At 50.6% G+C, this 15,259-nt stretch overlaps 1 protein-coding gene across 1 annotated transcript; it reads left to right on the top strand.

Moving 5' to 3' along the window:
- The first annotated feature begins 5,023 nt into the window (after positions 1-5,023).
- Positions 5,024-12,853, top strand: NODAL (nodal growth differentiation factor). Its single transcript, XM_019953689.2, has 3 exons — positions 5,024-5,219; positions 9,653-10,344; positions 11,964-12,853. Exons 1-3 carry the CDS (start codon positions 5,024-5,026, stop codon positions 12,114-12,116), a joined length of 1,041 nt encoding a protein of 346 aa, XP_019809248.1. The 3' UTR covers positions 12,117-12,853.
- The last annotated feature ends 2,406 nt before the right edge of the window (positions 12,854-15,259 follow it).

The following is a 15,259-nucleotide window of genomic DNA, read 5'->3' as shown; positions in this document are numbered from 1 at the left end:
AGATCCTTGAGCTGGATTCTCTAGGGTAACTAGGTGTACCTTGTGTGAAGGAAGAGGAGGTAGAAGCATCCTGGGCAGAGGAAGAACAGCTTTGAACTCAGGAGAAGGGCAGGCATTTCCATGGGGCCAAGGAAATGGCAACCAACTCCAGTGTTCTTGCCTGGAGAATCCCAGGGACAGGGGAGCCTGGTGGTCTGCCGTCTATGGGGTCGCACAGAGTTGGACACGACTGAAGCAACTTAGCAGCAGCAGCAGGGTGCTCTTGGGGTACAAGGGAATTGTAGCAGAGAGCTGAGGTCTTCAGATCACAGAGAGACAGCCAAGTGTGCCCACAGAGGCACCTAGACTGTCCCTCCAAGACCAGCAGTGTGGGGTCCAGAAAGTACCAGAGACAAGTACTAGGGGTGGAGGCCAGGCATCTGTGCTTAGTCCCAACTCCACCATTTGCAGGACTCCATCCATTCATTTAAGCCGAGGATCACAGCAAGCAATGGTCAATCAGGAACCAGGAACCGGAGCTTCAGAGAGTCAGGAGTCATCCTGCTCACAGAAGCTCACAGCCTGGTGGCAGCTACTCACGAGAGCTTGGACAACTGCTCCATGAAGTTAGAAGAGGACTCTGCCAAAACCTGGGGAGCTAGTGACAGGTTTGTAAAGGAGGTGACAATGTTTAAGCCGTGTCTTGATAGGTGAGAAGGAGTTTATCGGGGAGATAACAGTGGAAACAGCAGGAGGTTGCATGGAGAAGGAGCAAATGAAAGGCAGAGGTGTGATTTGGGAACCTGTTTCGGGAATCTGGACCTCCTTCAATCAAATGACAAATCCTTACTGATTTCTGTGTAGCAGGGGCTGCGCCTGGTATGGGAGGTGCATAATAAAGCAGACACCCTCCACCTTCAAAATGATGATTTTGATCATCATTTTTAATTCCTCTGTACTTTAATTCCTCTATACTTCAGTTTCCCCATCTCTGAAATAACCTTATATCCCTCAGAGCTTCAGGGAGGGGTGATTAGGATTACATGGGCTTCTGTAGGCTACATATATGCCAAGACAGTCAGGGTCATACTGGCATATAGGAAATGCTCATTAAATATGTGCAGAGGGACTCCCCTGGTGGCGCAGTGAATAAGAATCTGCCTTCCAATGCAGGGGACCTGGGTTCAATCTCTAGTCTAGGAAGATCCCACACGCTGCAGACAACTAAGCCCGTGTCCCACAGCTACTGAAGCCTGCACCCTAGAGCCTGTGCTCTGCAACAAGGGAGTAGTCCCTACTCACGGCAACTAGAGAAAGCCCACGTGCAGCAGTGAAGACCCAGCGCAGCCAAAAATAAATAGGGAAAAAATATGTGCAGAACCGAAATGTCTTTCTGTCCTGACTTCCTGAGAACCTAACACCTGCAGTTATCTTGCTGAGACTCCTAGATAAGCAGGTTTGTTCAATGAATGAATAAACAAATGACCAATCGCCACTTTACACACATTTACTGCTTACAGCATTCCTGTAGAGTAAATACTATTCTTTGTTTCCATTTTACAGCTGATGAGCAAAATCTTCAAGATGGTAACGATCTAATATGTCCAGGATTTTGCCTTCTGGCGGCCTGACCTCAAAGCTCCAGCACTTAACCCGGCACACTGTTGCTCACAGGGAGGAAGGGTCCAGAAGGCCCGATGGAAAGCATTCGAGAACTTTGAGGTCTTGGCTCTTCACCCTCCAGCTAGCTGGGCTGACCCTCAAAGGTTATCTCCCAGGTCAGGTGATCTGCCGGTCAGTTCGTCTGGGGCAGGGGAAGCGAGAAGGTGTCATTCCCCTCCTGGGAAGAAGGCGCTTCTGGCCCTTCTTGCAGGAAACAGGTTCTGGATGAACAAATACCTCTTACAAATGAGAATGACTGTTAACCTCTGTCCTGAAGAGTGCCCCAGCTGGAAAAATCCAGTGATGAACGGGCTTTGACAGAATCCCTCTTGCAGGTCCCCACACGGCTTTGGGCCAATACACATTAGAAATGAGCTCTGTCTGCAGCTCCCAGACCCTGGGAAAAACAAAACTTTGAGAGGTTTTCTTTCTTTTTAAGTCTTAGTACAAGGCCCGAGGAGGGCAGGGCAACCCATTCCAGTATTCTTGCCTGGAGAATTCCATGAACAGAGGAGCCTAGCAGGTTATGTCGCAAAGAGTCAGACAGGACTGAAGTGACTGAGCACACACACACACACACACACACACACACACACACCCATGTCCACCTTGTCATCTTTGGAGAAGCCAGAGGGCTACAAGCATGGGTTTGTGTAACCAGCAGAGCTGCCCTTCACAGACTGGCTGTTTTCATTTGTAAATGTGTAGCCTTGAGCAAGTCACCTGGTTCCCTCTGAGCCTCCATTTTCTCCTCTCTGAAGTGAGGATGAGAATAAAATCAATGCAGTGTTTATCGGGGTGCCTACTGTATTTGGTGCTCAGTAAGTGTTAGCTATTATTATTATCATTTATTTTAACTGAAATATTTACTGAGCACCTACTAGGTACCACATAGTATGAGGGGACACGGAATGAATAAAGCTTAATAAAGAGATCATCTGTTTTGTTCCTTCCCAGTCCTGGTGCTGAATGCCCCTGTTTAAACAGGGACCATCTGGATTCTAGGACACATGGGTTTTGAGGCAGGCTGACCGCTATACCTTTATGTAACCACAATCTCTCTCTTTTTTTCTCCAGCCATGCAGGATCTTAGTTCCCCGAGCAGGGATAGAACCTGTGCCCTCTGCACCAGAAAGTCCCTCATTGCTTTTTATGTATTCATCACTTGGGTGAGGGCATCTTTTCTCTCTGGGGACAGGTCTGATGCAGAGGGACAGGACAGACAATCCCCATCCTGCAAGCCCCCAGGCTGGGGAAGTTGAATGACAACCACAGAGCACCCATAATACCTGTATGCTTAAGGCTTTACAAAAACACCAGGTTTTAAGGGCTTGCAAAGGATTTTACCATTTGCTTTATTGAATCTTCATGGAAGGAGGTGTCTCCAGTCATAGTTTATAGATGAGGAAACTGAATTCAGAGAGGTTGGTTCCAAACTGCAACAAGATCCTGGACTCATCCAGGTTCTCAAAGTTGTCTGGTAAGAATCAAGGGGGTGTTTCTTAAATACGTAGGTTACCAAGGTCTCTCTCCAACTTCTAATTCTGAAGGCCTAGTTGGGACTCAGGAAGCAGCAGTTTACACACACCCCAGGTGATACTTATCTTCAGGAGAGTCTGGACACAGTGCGATTCACTGATTAATTTACTCAGCTAAGATTCTTTTCTCAAATATGACGTGTACTATAAGGAGATCATGATGAACAAGACATTCTCTAGCTTTGAAAGGAACTAACAAGCATCTGGTTAAGGAGATTGTCCTGATCCCGAAGTCAGCAAGGGTCTACAGCCCACGTCTCTCGTGGGTGAGACCCTTTCCTGCTGGCTAGGCTGGCTTCCACCAGACTTGGGTTTAGAACTCCTGGCTGAGCCTGCTGGGCCTCCTTCCACTGTCTAACACCTGGTCAGGGCAGAGCCTGTGGCTCTTTGGATGGAGGCATCTTGTGAAAGAAGCCTAGGTGTGCCTGGCATGTGTGCTGTGCTGTGCTTAGTCGCTCAGTCGTGTCCAACTCTTTGCGACCCCAGGGACTAGAGCCCCCCCAGGTTCCTCTGTCCTTGGGGATTCTCTAGGCAAGAACACTGGAGTGGGTCACCATGCCCTCTTCCAGGGGATCTTTCCAACCCAGGGATCAAACCCAGGTCTCCTGAATTGCAGGCGGATCCTTTACTGTCTGAGTCACCAGGGAAGCCCACACGTAGTTTCAATAAACGCACATCAGGCCTAGGAAAAGACCAGGGGCACAGGGCAGGTGGGGGAGGGGAGGGCGGGGAAGGCTTCCGGAGTAGAGAACAGCTGGGTGCAGATTTACATTTCTTTACAGGTAATTCCAGCTGAATGGAGACCAGACAAGGACTACTCTAGTGTAGAGGAGGAAAGCAGGGCCCAGAGAGAAAAAAGTGAGCGTCCCTGAGCTGAAATCCAGGTCTCTGGGGTAACTGAGTCCCCAGGGGAGGCAGGGACTGCGGACATTGACAACACAGGCAACACCTTTTTCCTGAAATCCCTGGGGTGAAGTGCATCTGTGAAGGAAGATCCTGATGCCATCACAGACACTCCCCTCGAGCGGGCCAGGATCACCCTGTTAGCTGTGCCCTGGGCTCCAGCTTCCAAACACTCCCTTTTCCAATGGAGAATTCCATCCTTCATCCTGGTCACTCCTGCCCTCTGTCTTCTCCAGGAGGGAGCTTCAGTATTTGAAGCAGGTCCCCATGGACTTCCACTGGCACTCATCGTTTTTGTTCCAGCAATTCCCAGTACCCAGTACTTTTTCAGAGGCTAACTCTCTAGGCAGGCCCTGCCAGATAAGGCCAGGGGTGCTCCCAGAGGCCATCGGGACAGTATCCTGGAAGCCTGCACAGGGCCAGGCTGGGCTGAAGCCTCCTGGGCCAGTGTGGGGCCGCACCCTGCCTGAGAGCCGCTGGTATCCACAGCTCCCTTTCTCCACCTGCTCCTGGTTGAGCTAGATGTCTATTTGGAACCCGGAGGAAGAGGAAAGGGCAGGGATCCCAGGTGGGGCAGAGTAAGGAAGCCATAATTCTGACCTGGGAGTTTGGACAAGCCTGCTGTATCTGGGAAACAAAGCCTGGAGTAGCCCCGTGCCAGCGTGCCCATACTAGGCAAACTAGACAGACCCTGAACCTAACAGCTCCTACACTTTTGGAGTCTCCTCCTCCCTACCAGTCTCAGGTCTCACCCGCCCTCAGAAGGTGGTCCCTGTGGGGGGCCACCCCGGGTGACAGTGTCGGGGGGGGGGGGGTGGGGTGGGGTAGGGGTGTTATATGATCTCAAAGCTTCCCCCAGGGAGGAAGGGCAGGGGCGGGGCGGCTGCGAAGGCCCAGGATATAAGAGGAGGAGGCTGCCTTTGGGGCTCAGCCAGCCTACCATGCACGCCCAGTGCCTGTGGTTGTTCCTCTTGCACGCCTGGTGGGCTCTCCTCCAGGCGGGCGCCGCGATGGTGGCCCCGGTGCCCCTTCGACCGTGGGGGCAGCCGTCGTCGCCATCCCCCCTCGCTTATATGCTGAGTCTATACCGCGAACCCCTGCCCCGGGCGGACATCATCCGTAGCCTGCAGGCGCAAGGTAGGCAGCCCCGCCCCTCCCTGCTCCCTTCAACACCCGGGGTGCCTCGGGCGCTCCCTCCCCCAGACTCCGGGAGGGCGCTTGATCAGCAGGGGCTGCGGCTCGGTGCCGGGGACTTGCCATTTGAGGACGTACCCGCACGCTTGAAGGGCACGTCCAGGGGCTGGGCTTGAGGGTCTCTCGGCGTCCACGTTGTCTCGAGGCACAGGGTTGGTGGTATCCGGGGTGTGTCCCGGACCGAGAGCTCAGCGTTCCGGTCTTGTTTAGGGCGGGTAGAGTGCGGACTATAGGTTGGGAGCCTGATTGTGCCACTTCTTATCTCTGCGGTCTTAAACTACTGTAATCTCCGGGCACCTCGGTTTGCACATCTGTAGAACAGTGATAGGGCTTCCCATGTGGCTCAGAGATAAATAATCCGCCTGCCAAGGCAGGAGACATCCCTGGGTAAGGAAGACCCCCTGGAGGAGGAAATGGCAACCCTCTCCAGTATCCTTGCTTGGGAAATCCCATGGACAGAGGAGCCTGACAGGTCGCGAAAGCGTCGACCACAGAATAGGAACAAGAGTGCCTCCTAGCTCAGACCGTAAAGCGTCTGCCTATAATGCGGGAGACCCAGGTTCGATCCCTGGGTCGGGAAGTTCCCCTGGCGAAGGAAATGGCAACCCACTCCAGTATTCTTGCCTGGAGAATCCCATGGACAGAGGAGCCCGAAGGCTACAGTCCATGGGGTCGCAAAGAGTCGGACACGACTGAGCGACTTCACTTCATTTATAGGCGTGCAAGGGCTACTGACAATGCACAGAAAATGCTTAACACATAACCAGGCACAGTAACAAATCGTCCTTATTATTGCTACAATTATTTTGTTGAATTTTTTTTTTTCCTTTTCACTAGTGAAGGTGAATGCGCCCCTAGGTCTGCCGTGGAGAGTTTCTCAGGCTGAGACCGAGTTTCGAAACAGGATGTCAAGCATGAACATCAGGGATTAGGTTTCAGAAGTTAGGGATTAGAGATGAGGTGCCCCGAAATCGAGAACTGAGGCAGGCTTGGTAGGTAGGTGTCAGTATCCCAGGCGACACAGAGCTCAGGGCCTAGATTTGGAGGGATTGAGGTCACTCCCATGGTGACTTTGGGAGTACGCCCCTCGGAGATGGGGCAGCATGCCTTCTGCGCACTGGATGCAGGTAGATGTTGAGAACAGGGAGCCCTTCCCGCGCGGCTCCTCTATGCTGGGCAATCCACATCCTAGCGCGGGGGGTGGCCCCTGCCTCCCTGCACCTCGCTCTGCCTGCTGGGGCCAGACGGTCCTCCCGAGAGTTCCGGCGAAATCCACATCCGATAATCTGATTTGACGGCCACCCGCCGGCCCTCTGTGATCCGAGGATGGGGGTTCCTAGTTCGCTGGCCTGCCGCGTCTGGGGTCAGACGGCCAGTGACCCTCTCTAGAAGGGTCGTCTGGGGACCAGCCAGACTGGGGACACCCCGGGGGTGGAGCAGTCTGAAAATTACTGGCGTGTTCCACCCCGCCAGAAAGGTGGGGGTGGGGTTGGTGGCCGCAAAGTGAGAGGTGCACTTTACCCGATCTCTCCCTCCTTCCAGAGTTCCAGAAGATTGGTAGTAATGTGACAGTCTGGGAGTATAGAAAACTAGATTCTGGTCCCACAAACCCTGCTTCCTCACTTACCCCTGTGTTCCTGGCCTATCAGTTGACTTTTCTAGTTTATCCTTTTGTAAAAATAAAGGGCCTGGCTTTCTTTCTACCTCATTTGTGTGAGTGTGGAGTAAAGTACATAAAAAGGGTTAAATCACAAATTTTATTATGTGTACAGTGACCTTAACTATATACACAGAGTTGTGAATTGGCTTGTTTTTCAAAAGCAGCAAGAGCCTGCCTGGAGGGAGCCTGATGGAGAAGGGATGTCCCACACTGGCTCCTTTCCATCTTGGGTTTATTTGTAAGCTGCACAGGATAAGAGGAAATGGGTGTTGGAGTCTAACTAAATTAGATCTTTCACTGTTTAACCATCTTCACCTTGGACCTTAGTTTCTTCATCTGCAAAATGGTGATAATGGTGGGGAGGATTTAAGGAGACAATGCTTGTAAAATACTTGGCATGAGGGAAGCAGTTAATAGTAATTGGCCTCACAATTTATAATAATGTAGGGTGGGAACTCGGTGTCACACCCACCCTCTTTTTCTACAGAGCCCCTAAGTCTAACTCAACACCCAAGGTGATGAACGCAACCACTTCTTTCTTTAGAATGGGAAATGGGTCAAGATTTCCAATTCCAAGGAATTGGAGCCCGTGTGGCCAAGTCTGTGTTCAATTTCAGGGTGTCCATGAACCCCTTCTTTATAATCACCCTCCAATCACATTTATTGTGTAAGTAGGAAATACAGTTTGTTCTGGGGACAGCATTCTTAGCTTTTATCAGGCATTGGTGATCCTCAAAGATTAGACACCCCACTCTTCTAAGATGAACCAAAGCCAATCCTGGGGAGCTCTTGGCTGCGGGTAGGGTTGTGGGGTTGCAGACTCTTCCAGCGGAAGGAATGTACTCCTCCCCACCCCTGCATCTGCACTACCACCCCAGCAACAGATGATTCTGTTCCCCTGCCCTGGCCCCTCACTGCCTGGACATCTTCATTTCTAACCGGGACCTGAGTAATGAGACAGTTGATGATGGCCATTTATTGCACTTTGGTGGTTGCACTGGGCAGAGCACTTTACACACATTATCTCAGTAAATCTCAACACTCCTGTGAGGTGGATACTGTCACCATCTCCCTTTTGCCCAGAGGGAAACAGAGGCCCAAAGATTGCAGCCCAGTCTTAAACAGCAAGTGGCAGAATTTAATCCATCATGGGAGACACCAGGCCCCTGCTCTTAAACACTGAGCTGGAATATCTTCCTCTAGAAAGCCATTTGTGGGTACTTGAGATAATAAGTTTTAAGTCCTGGTGTAGGTGGAGTTGTAGAGGAGTTGCTACATGTCCCACCTAATCCCCTGGTGGCCAGGTGGTGCTGAGATGGGCAGTGGGTAATGTCAGCCTCCCGCCACACCTCTGGGGAGTTGCTAGTCAGGGGCTGGTTATTGTCCCCTGCAGGTGCTAATGAGAAGGGAAGTGGAGATTAAGTGAAAAAGAACAGCCAGGGATGGGCTGGGAGAAGCTTCAGGAGGCTGAAGCTGGGAATTACCTCCTTCTAAGACAGGCTGGACTAACCAGAGAAATCCACTTACTGACCAAAGATGTCCTATGAGACAACTGGAAAAAAAAAAAGAAATAACTGTTACATGGTCTGCCCAGAGTGGACCTAAATCAGAGATCACTACCTTCAGGACTGATTCACTAAAGCGTTTCTGTTTTTATTTCTTATGAATAGCCTTTGCCTTTTATTTAACAATCAACCTTGAAACATCTTCAGTTCCCTGGTCCTCATGTCATGCAGGGAGAGGTAGGACATTACTGTTCCCCTTGCAAAGAAGAAACTGGGCTCGAAAAAAGTGAAAGATCACTTTCAGGTAACCTGAAAGATCCACCCCTGTGTGTTATTCCCAGATATCAGACCAAATTGATCCAGGACTAAAATGAATGGAATGTGCTTCCCCATTCTATTCCTTTTCATTCATTTGGGGTTTCACTGTGCTGGGTGAGTGATTGCTGTCTGTCCCAGATGCATAGATGACCTGGAGCAGGAAGGAGTGAGCGCCCTGCTAGGTAGGAGAGACCACTGGGTGGAAAAATACAAGATCAGTGCACAGTCAAGCTTAGAGTGTCTTTAGAAATGTATTTGTAAGGTTGCTGAGAACTCTTGGAGTGTCTGCCTCTGTCTTTAGGAATTGGTGGGGGAAAGGGTGGCCAGTCTTTGGCTTCTATTGCCTGTGCCTTCCTGGGGGTTCCAGTCCTTTCCATGATCTGCGTAGCAACCTCATCGTGCCTGTGAAATAGGCCACCCTTTCCAATGAAAAGACAGAGCCAAAAAAGCTGACTTGCTCCAGGGTCACAGGGTGGGTGGAAGCCCAGGGTTTCTGTCAGAAAGCTCAGGGTTTGGCCTTAGACTGCACGTGTGAGAGGAGAGAGGAGAAGGAGACGAACTCATCCAATTTTTACCAATTGTTCTCTGGAGTGTCTGAAGCGGGAGTGGCAGAACCGTGATTTTCAGATTAGGCTTTGCAGTTGGGTTTATTCTTGGCTTTGTGACCTTCCAACAATTGACACCTTGGGCAGGTGATTTAATCTCTCTGAGCCTCAATTTTCCTCATCTTAAAAATGGATTCAGTACTATTCCTAGCTCACAGGGTTGGGGTGAGGGTTAAGAGAGATGATATATATAAGGTAAGGGCTCATTCATGAGCTATGGTGGTTGTTACACCAACTAAGGCTGCAGGAGGCCCCCACTCACCAGCTTCCTTCTGTTTTCTCACCCAGATATGCAGGTGGATGGGCAGAACTGGACCTTTGCTTTTGACTTCTCCTTCCTGAGCCAAGAAGAGGATCTAGAGTGGGCTGAGCTCCGGCTGCAGCTGTCCAGCCCCGTGGCCCTTCCTCCCAATATCCCGCTCTCCATTGAGATTTTCCACCAGCGGAAGCTGGATAAAAACCCACCCGACTGCCTGGAACGTTTTCGGATGGACCTGTTCACTGTCACTCTGTCCCAGGTTACCTTCTCCTCAGGCAGCATGGTCCTAGAGGTGACCAGGCCACTCTCCAAGTGGCTGAAGCACCCGGGGGGGCTGCGGGAGCAGACGTCCAGCTTGGCTGGAGAGTGCTGGCGGCGGCCTCCCACCCCACCTGTCACTGACGTGCTCCTCCTGCTCTATTCCAACCTCTCCCCGGAGCAGAGGCGGCTGGGTGGCTCCACCCTGCTATGGGAAGCGGAGAGCTCCTGGCGGGCCCAGGAAGGACAGCTCTCCCGGGAGAGGGGCACGAGGCACCGTCGGTACCACGTGCAGGACAGAAGCCAACTTTGTCGGAAGGTCAAGTTCCAGGTGGACTTCAACCTCATCGGATGGGGCTCCTGGATCATCTACCCCAAGCAGTACAATGCGTATCGCTGCGAGGGCGAGTGTCCTAACCCCGTGGGGGAAGAGTTCCACCCGACCAACCATGCATACATCCAGGTACGTAGCCGAGGCCTGGGGAGGGGAGGCGGTAAGCTGTGGGAGTGAAGTGTCCTTTCTTCAACATCAAGGGGACAGGACTCCAGCTTTAAATTGCTGTTAAATTCCCATGTTCTTTCATTCACAGTTATTCGAGCACCTATAAGGTTCTGTGCTAGGTTCTAAGGACAGAGAGATGGCCAGCGACAACATCCTCAGAGAGCCTACGAGGAGTCATGCCCCATTGGGTGGCCTTGAACACCTAGCTTTTCTGGGGCTTTTTCCTTCTTTCATAAAATTACGGGTGGGGCATGTAGACTGGAGTGTCTCAGCTCCTTCCCCTGCCCTGACATTCCAGGAAAGGAAGTTTAGGATTTGGCGTTTGGGTATAGATAGGTTTGAATCCTACTCATTGGCTATGTGATGTTGATCAAGTTGCTTACTCTGTCTGAGCCTGTTTTCTCGCCTGTAAAATGGGAATAGCAGTGCCATATTCTGTAGGGCTGTTGTGGGGTCACATGAGAGGATATGTATACCGCACGTGTAAGTTAGTGGGTAACAGATATGATGCTGTTTGATCATTACTAGAAATCTGTAACTCATTGATGCAATGGGGCCATGATTATGAGGCCAAGTTAGAGATAATACTGTTCTAGTCACTACTTTGCTGCCTAAAAACAGGAGCTGACCACCCATTTTGCAGGAGTAGTAAAGCCAGAGGCTACCACCAGGTGCCACTAATCAGCCTATGTGGTCTAGAAGGTGGTGGAGGGGAAGGAATCAAAGGGAAACGAGATGCAAAAAGCAGAGTAGAGCCCAATATGGTGGTCCTGACCCATTCTCAAAGGTCAGATGGGACCAAAGTGTTTTTATTTTACCCTATGAAGCCTAGACTGAGACTCTTGGACCTGTAATACATCCTCCATGCCAAGCCTCAGGCAGAGTTCAGGGGCGCAGCATGTGAGCTGAGTTCATTCAAGGGAGGCAGTGGCGGGGGCCACTGCCCTAGAGGACCTGTCCTGGGCACAGGCCCTCCCAAGCCTCTCTTAGGCCCCCCTGCAGTCCACCAGTCTACCTGTAGCAAGGTCAGAGCAAACTAGAGACTCAGATGACCACCAAGTCACCAGATCTTAATGCTGATCTGAAAAGCCACCACTGGACTCCAGAGACAGGGCCCAGTTCCAGAATGCCAAGAACTTATTACCTTTTCTCCTGTTGACTCTGTTTGCCCTTCTCTGGGCAACAAAGCAACTCCCCTGTGAATTTCCGCATGACTCTCTTCTGCTTCATATTTCTGGAACTAAACCAGGAGTTTCCTGGAATATTTTTAAAGTTGGTATTCACTCTAGACTAGAATAGGAAAACATATAAGTTAGCTACTGCTTCACACAGACACAGCTTTTCAGAGTCTTCTGTTTAAAGGCTGTTTTAAAAGAATTATTTTAACAAAAAGAAAAAAAAAAGTTATTTTAGATATTAGAGCTGATGATGTATTGGCATTCTGATTCATGAAAAGAATTTTCTATTTTTGCACATAGAAACTGATTTTAACTCTGTAACTTCACACTTTACCCAGAAATGACACCATGTTGACCTGACCATTGGGATGTGAATTGACCTTCCTCTCCTCCCTTTCACAGAGTCTCCTGAAGCGGTACCAACCCCACAGAGTCCCTGCCACCTGCTGTGCCCCAGTGAAGACCAAGCCCTTGAGTATGCTATATGTGGACAATGGCAGAGTGCTTCTAGACCACCATAAAGACATGATTGTGGAGGAATGTGGGTGCCTTTGAGGAGCTCCTGCTGGTGTGTTGTATTTGCCTGTACCTGGAAGGTTGGGAAGCTCCTGGAAGACCTAGTAACCATCTAATCTAATGAGGAGAAACAGGGAGGGGGAAAAGTTGCTCTGTCCACCAGACCTGAGGAGGAATGGCTGCCGCCCTGTCCATGAAGGCTCTGTGGAGTCTGGGTGAGCAGAGGAGAGGGAGGAGGAAGCCTGTGAAGCAGCCTTGCTGGGTTTTCTCTCTGCTGAACAGATAGGGACGTGAGAAGGCACTAGTGCAGGAGTCCTTTAGCAGATTTTTTTCAACCGCTGAACCCTCAGAAATTGTATGCAAGAGTTGAAGCTTATGTGCATTTATTTTTGAGGTGGGACAAGTTGTCTGTAACTTTTGTGTATTCTCAAACGTAGCCTTTGACATATACCCGCCCTCACCGCCCAAATATTAAGTATCACTATGTAAAATTAAAAAGAGTCCATTGGCTCTGGTTGCCTCAGGCTGGGTCAGGGAACCCCTGCAGCTTTCTGGCTGGCCTGTAGCAATCTTGTCCAGAGGCTCTCTGGAGTGGATCTCTGCTAATGAGTTATGCAAACAATAAAGCCATTGTATAGTCCTCCTAGGCCAGCTGGTGCCTTTGAAGGGCGAGGCAGGAACTCGTCCAAGAGAACTGGCCACGTTGGACTATAGAAGCTGGAGCCCTGGGGTGTTCCCACGTTAGTCTGCTTTGGCAGGCAGAATCCAAGTCTATTAAAGTTGGTGACAGTTCACCTCAGTCTGGTCAATGCGTGTTATTAACGGGGGCCCTGAGTTTCCTATCCATAGAGGTGAGGACCCTGCCCTGGGCGGCAAAGACTTGGGTTATGGTCGCAGCTTAGCCGCTGAGCAGCTGTGACCCCAGATGAGTAATTCACTGCTCAGCCTCGTCTTGTGACATGAAAGCAGGTGGATCCTAGTGTGTCCCTGTGATTCTACTTTTCCCTTACCAGTTGGCCTCAGCACTGCCCAAACAGGGGCTGAATTCATTGGCAGGGTGAAGGGGCCATTTTATCGGAAATATCAGTCCACAGTAAACATAGTCTGCTTTCCAAAGCAGCTGATTGACTAATGCTTCAACCTTAGGAGAATGATTCCCATCATGTGGGAATACTTGTTGGGTTCGGAGGTGACTCACATTTGACTTGGTTGAGTCAAGGTAGTCATCCTGGTCCAGGCAGGGTTGTCTAGGCTTGAGCCAGGCCTGGGCTTGAGAAACCTCAATGCCCTGATTCAGCAACAAAACTGATCTGGTTGCTCATACCCTAGAGTGGAAATAGCCCACTCTCCGCACAATTCAGAATCACAATAGGATTCTGCATTGGACTCTACTTAGAAAACAGTAGAGGTAGGAGTCCTCGCAAGGTCAACTTTTGTCCCATCCTCTTTCCTAAATGAGAGCCCAGTGAGGCCTAGTGGCCTGATGCCACAGCTAGGAGTGGCAGGGCTGAGAGCTGAGCTCTGGTCTCTGGAGCCCCAAAGGCGCCATCCTTCATAGTCTAGGGGTCTTTGTTCCCTGAGCTTTGGGTCAAGGCCTTAGCCTTTAGAACAGGACGTTTGAAATCCTGGTTCCACTACCAAACTTAGGTTCTTGGGAGTGAAAATCCCACCCCAGGGCTTTAGAGCATCCCCAAGTGGGTGCCTAACTGTTCTTCTGTGACTGGGGCCAGGAAAGTGAAAGGTCAAGCTATTTGTGGCTGCAGCTTGTGGGAGTGTTTACAGTTAGCAGCTCCACCAACTCACAGAACAAACCCCACTGATGAGAGGACAGTGCCTCATATCAAGCAGAAGGTGCAGGCACGAAGGCATGAAGGACATTCTGCTGACCTCTGATGGAAGCTGTGTCAGCAGCATGGGCAATCTCCCACCTGGTCAGAGGTGTTTGGGGCCCAGCCTGGCAGCACAGCTGTGTTCTGGACCCTCCATGCTGGTGCAGGCTTAAGTCTGAGAAAATTCTGCCTTTGGGCACTGAGTCCTGCCCTACGCTGAGGGTCAGGAAGGGGCTTTCATAGGCCAGTCAGATGTATTTTAACTCACTCTCTGGGCAGAGGTCTCCTCCTACTGTTCCTGTAGCAGTGCCAAGTCAGTAGCCAATTGGCGGAAACTGGATGCATTATTCCTTGGCCTGGGAAGTGGGGGTGGGGGGGTGGGGGGCCTGGCCCAGGAATGAGTAGAGAAAAGAAAAAAGCAGAAACTGGGGAGCAGTTGTAACTCACACAGCAGCAGTCAGGCTAGTCTCCATTTTGTCATCTCCCCTTTACTAGCAGTAAAGCCTTATCCCTCTAGCCTAAACTGCCTTTTAAGTTGATATCCTACTTGGCTCTGGGGCAAAGTAAAGGCTGTATGAAAGGACTTTCCAAATTACTTGCCCCAACTTCCCATGAAGAGATTACTTAGTCCTAGGGGTTGCAGGAACATGCTCCACCCCAAACTTGCACATCCTGGGGAATACAGACCCACCTCTGCTTGTCGCACTAACTGGGCTGTTACTGAGCTCTAGACCTACCAGCCACTGGGTTAAGTGGTTTCCATAATTACACCTGAGCTCCACAACCACCTCAGTCCCAACTAATCTTAACCCTATTTTAGAGAAGGAAACCAAAGCTTAGAGACTGAGAATCCTGTTGGAGAGAATTTGGCTGCTATTAAGCAGCAGAGCAGGAATGCAAGCCTATCTTACTCCAAAGCCTGAGCTCTGAATTTCCCTGCTGTTTTGTTCTGTGACCTTCTGTTGACATCTGAGACATGAAAGGACAGGACTCTTGCTCTCAACACTAATATGTGGGCCTCACTGGATTAATAATAGCAAGGAATGTGATGCTCACGCAGCACAGTGTAGTTTCGTTTAAGACATCAGCTATGATGGATTTCTAACAAGTGCTCCTGAGGGGCAGAGGCAGCCCTCACCAGGAAAGCTGTGGTCTGGGCTCCCTGCAGACCCAATGAAGGGCCTTCTCGGGTGCATCTGGCCCCAGCATGTACGTGTTCACTTCCAAGCTCCCTGGGGAAGGGTCACATCACCTGACACATACAGGGCCAGACACACAAAGAAGTGCTTTGTAAATGAAGGAACTGACATGTGAAGTGGCCAACTGCCTTTGCACATCTTCCTTATCAGCCAA

The sequence above is a fragment of the Bos indicus genome, chromosome 28, assembly GCF_029378745.1.
Source record: "Bos indicus isolate NIAB-ARS_2022 breed Sahiwal x Tharparkar chromosome 28, NIAB-ARS_B.indTharparkar_mat_pri_1.0, whole genome shotgun sequence".
NCBI lineage: Eukaryota > Metazoa > Chordata > Mammalia > Artiodactyla > Bovidae > Bos > Bos indicus.
Note: the sequence above shows the minus strand (reverse complement) of the source record. Positions and strands in the feature narration are given on the sequence as shown.

Coding starts and splice junctions, on each gene's coding strand:
- NODAL (XM_019953689.2), top strand. CDS start 5,024: ATGCACGCCCAGTGCCTGTGGTTGTTCCTCTTGCACGCCTGGTGGGCT. Junction 5,220..9,652: donor CCGTAGCCTGCAGGCGCAAG/GTAGGCAGCCCC, acceptor TTTCTCACCCAG/ATATGCAGGTGGATGGGCAG. Junction 10,345..11,963: donor CCAACCATGCATACATCCAG/GTACGTAGCCGA, acceptor TCCCTTTCACAG/AGTCTCCTGAAGCGGTACCA.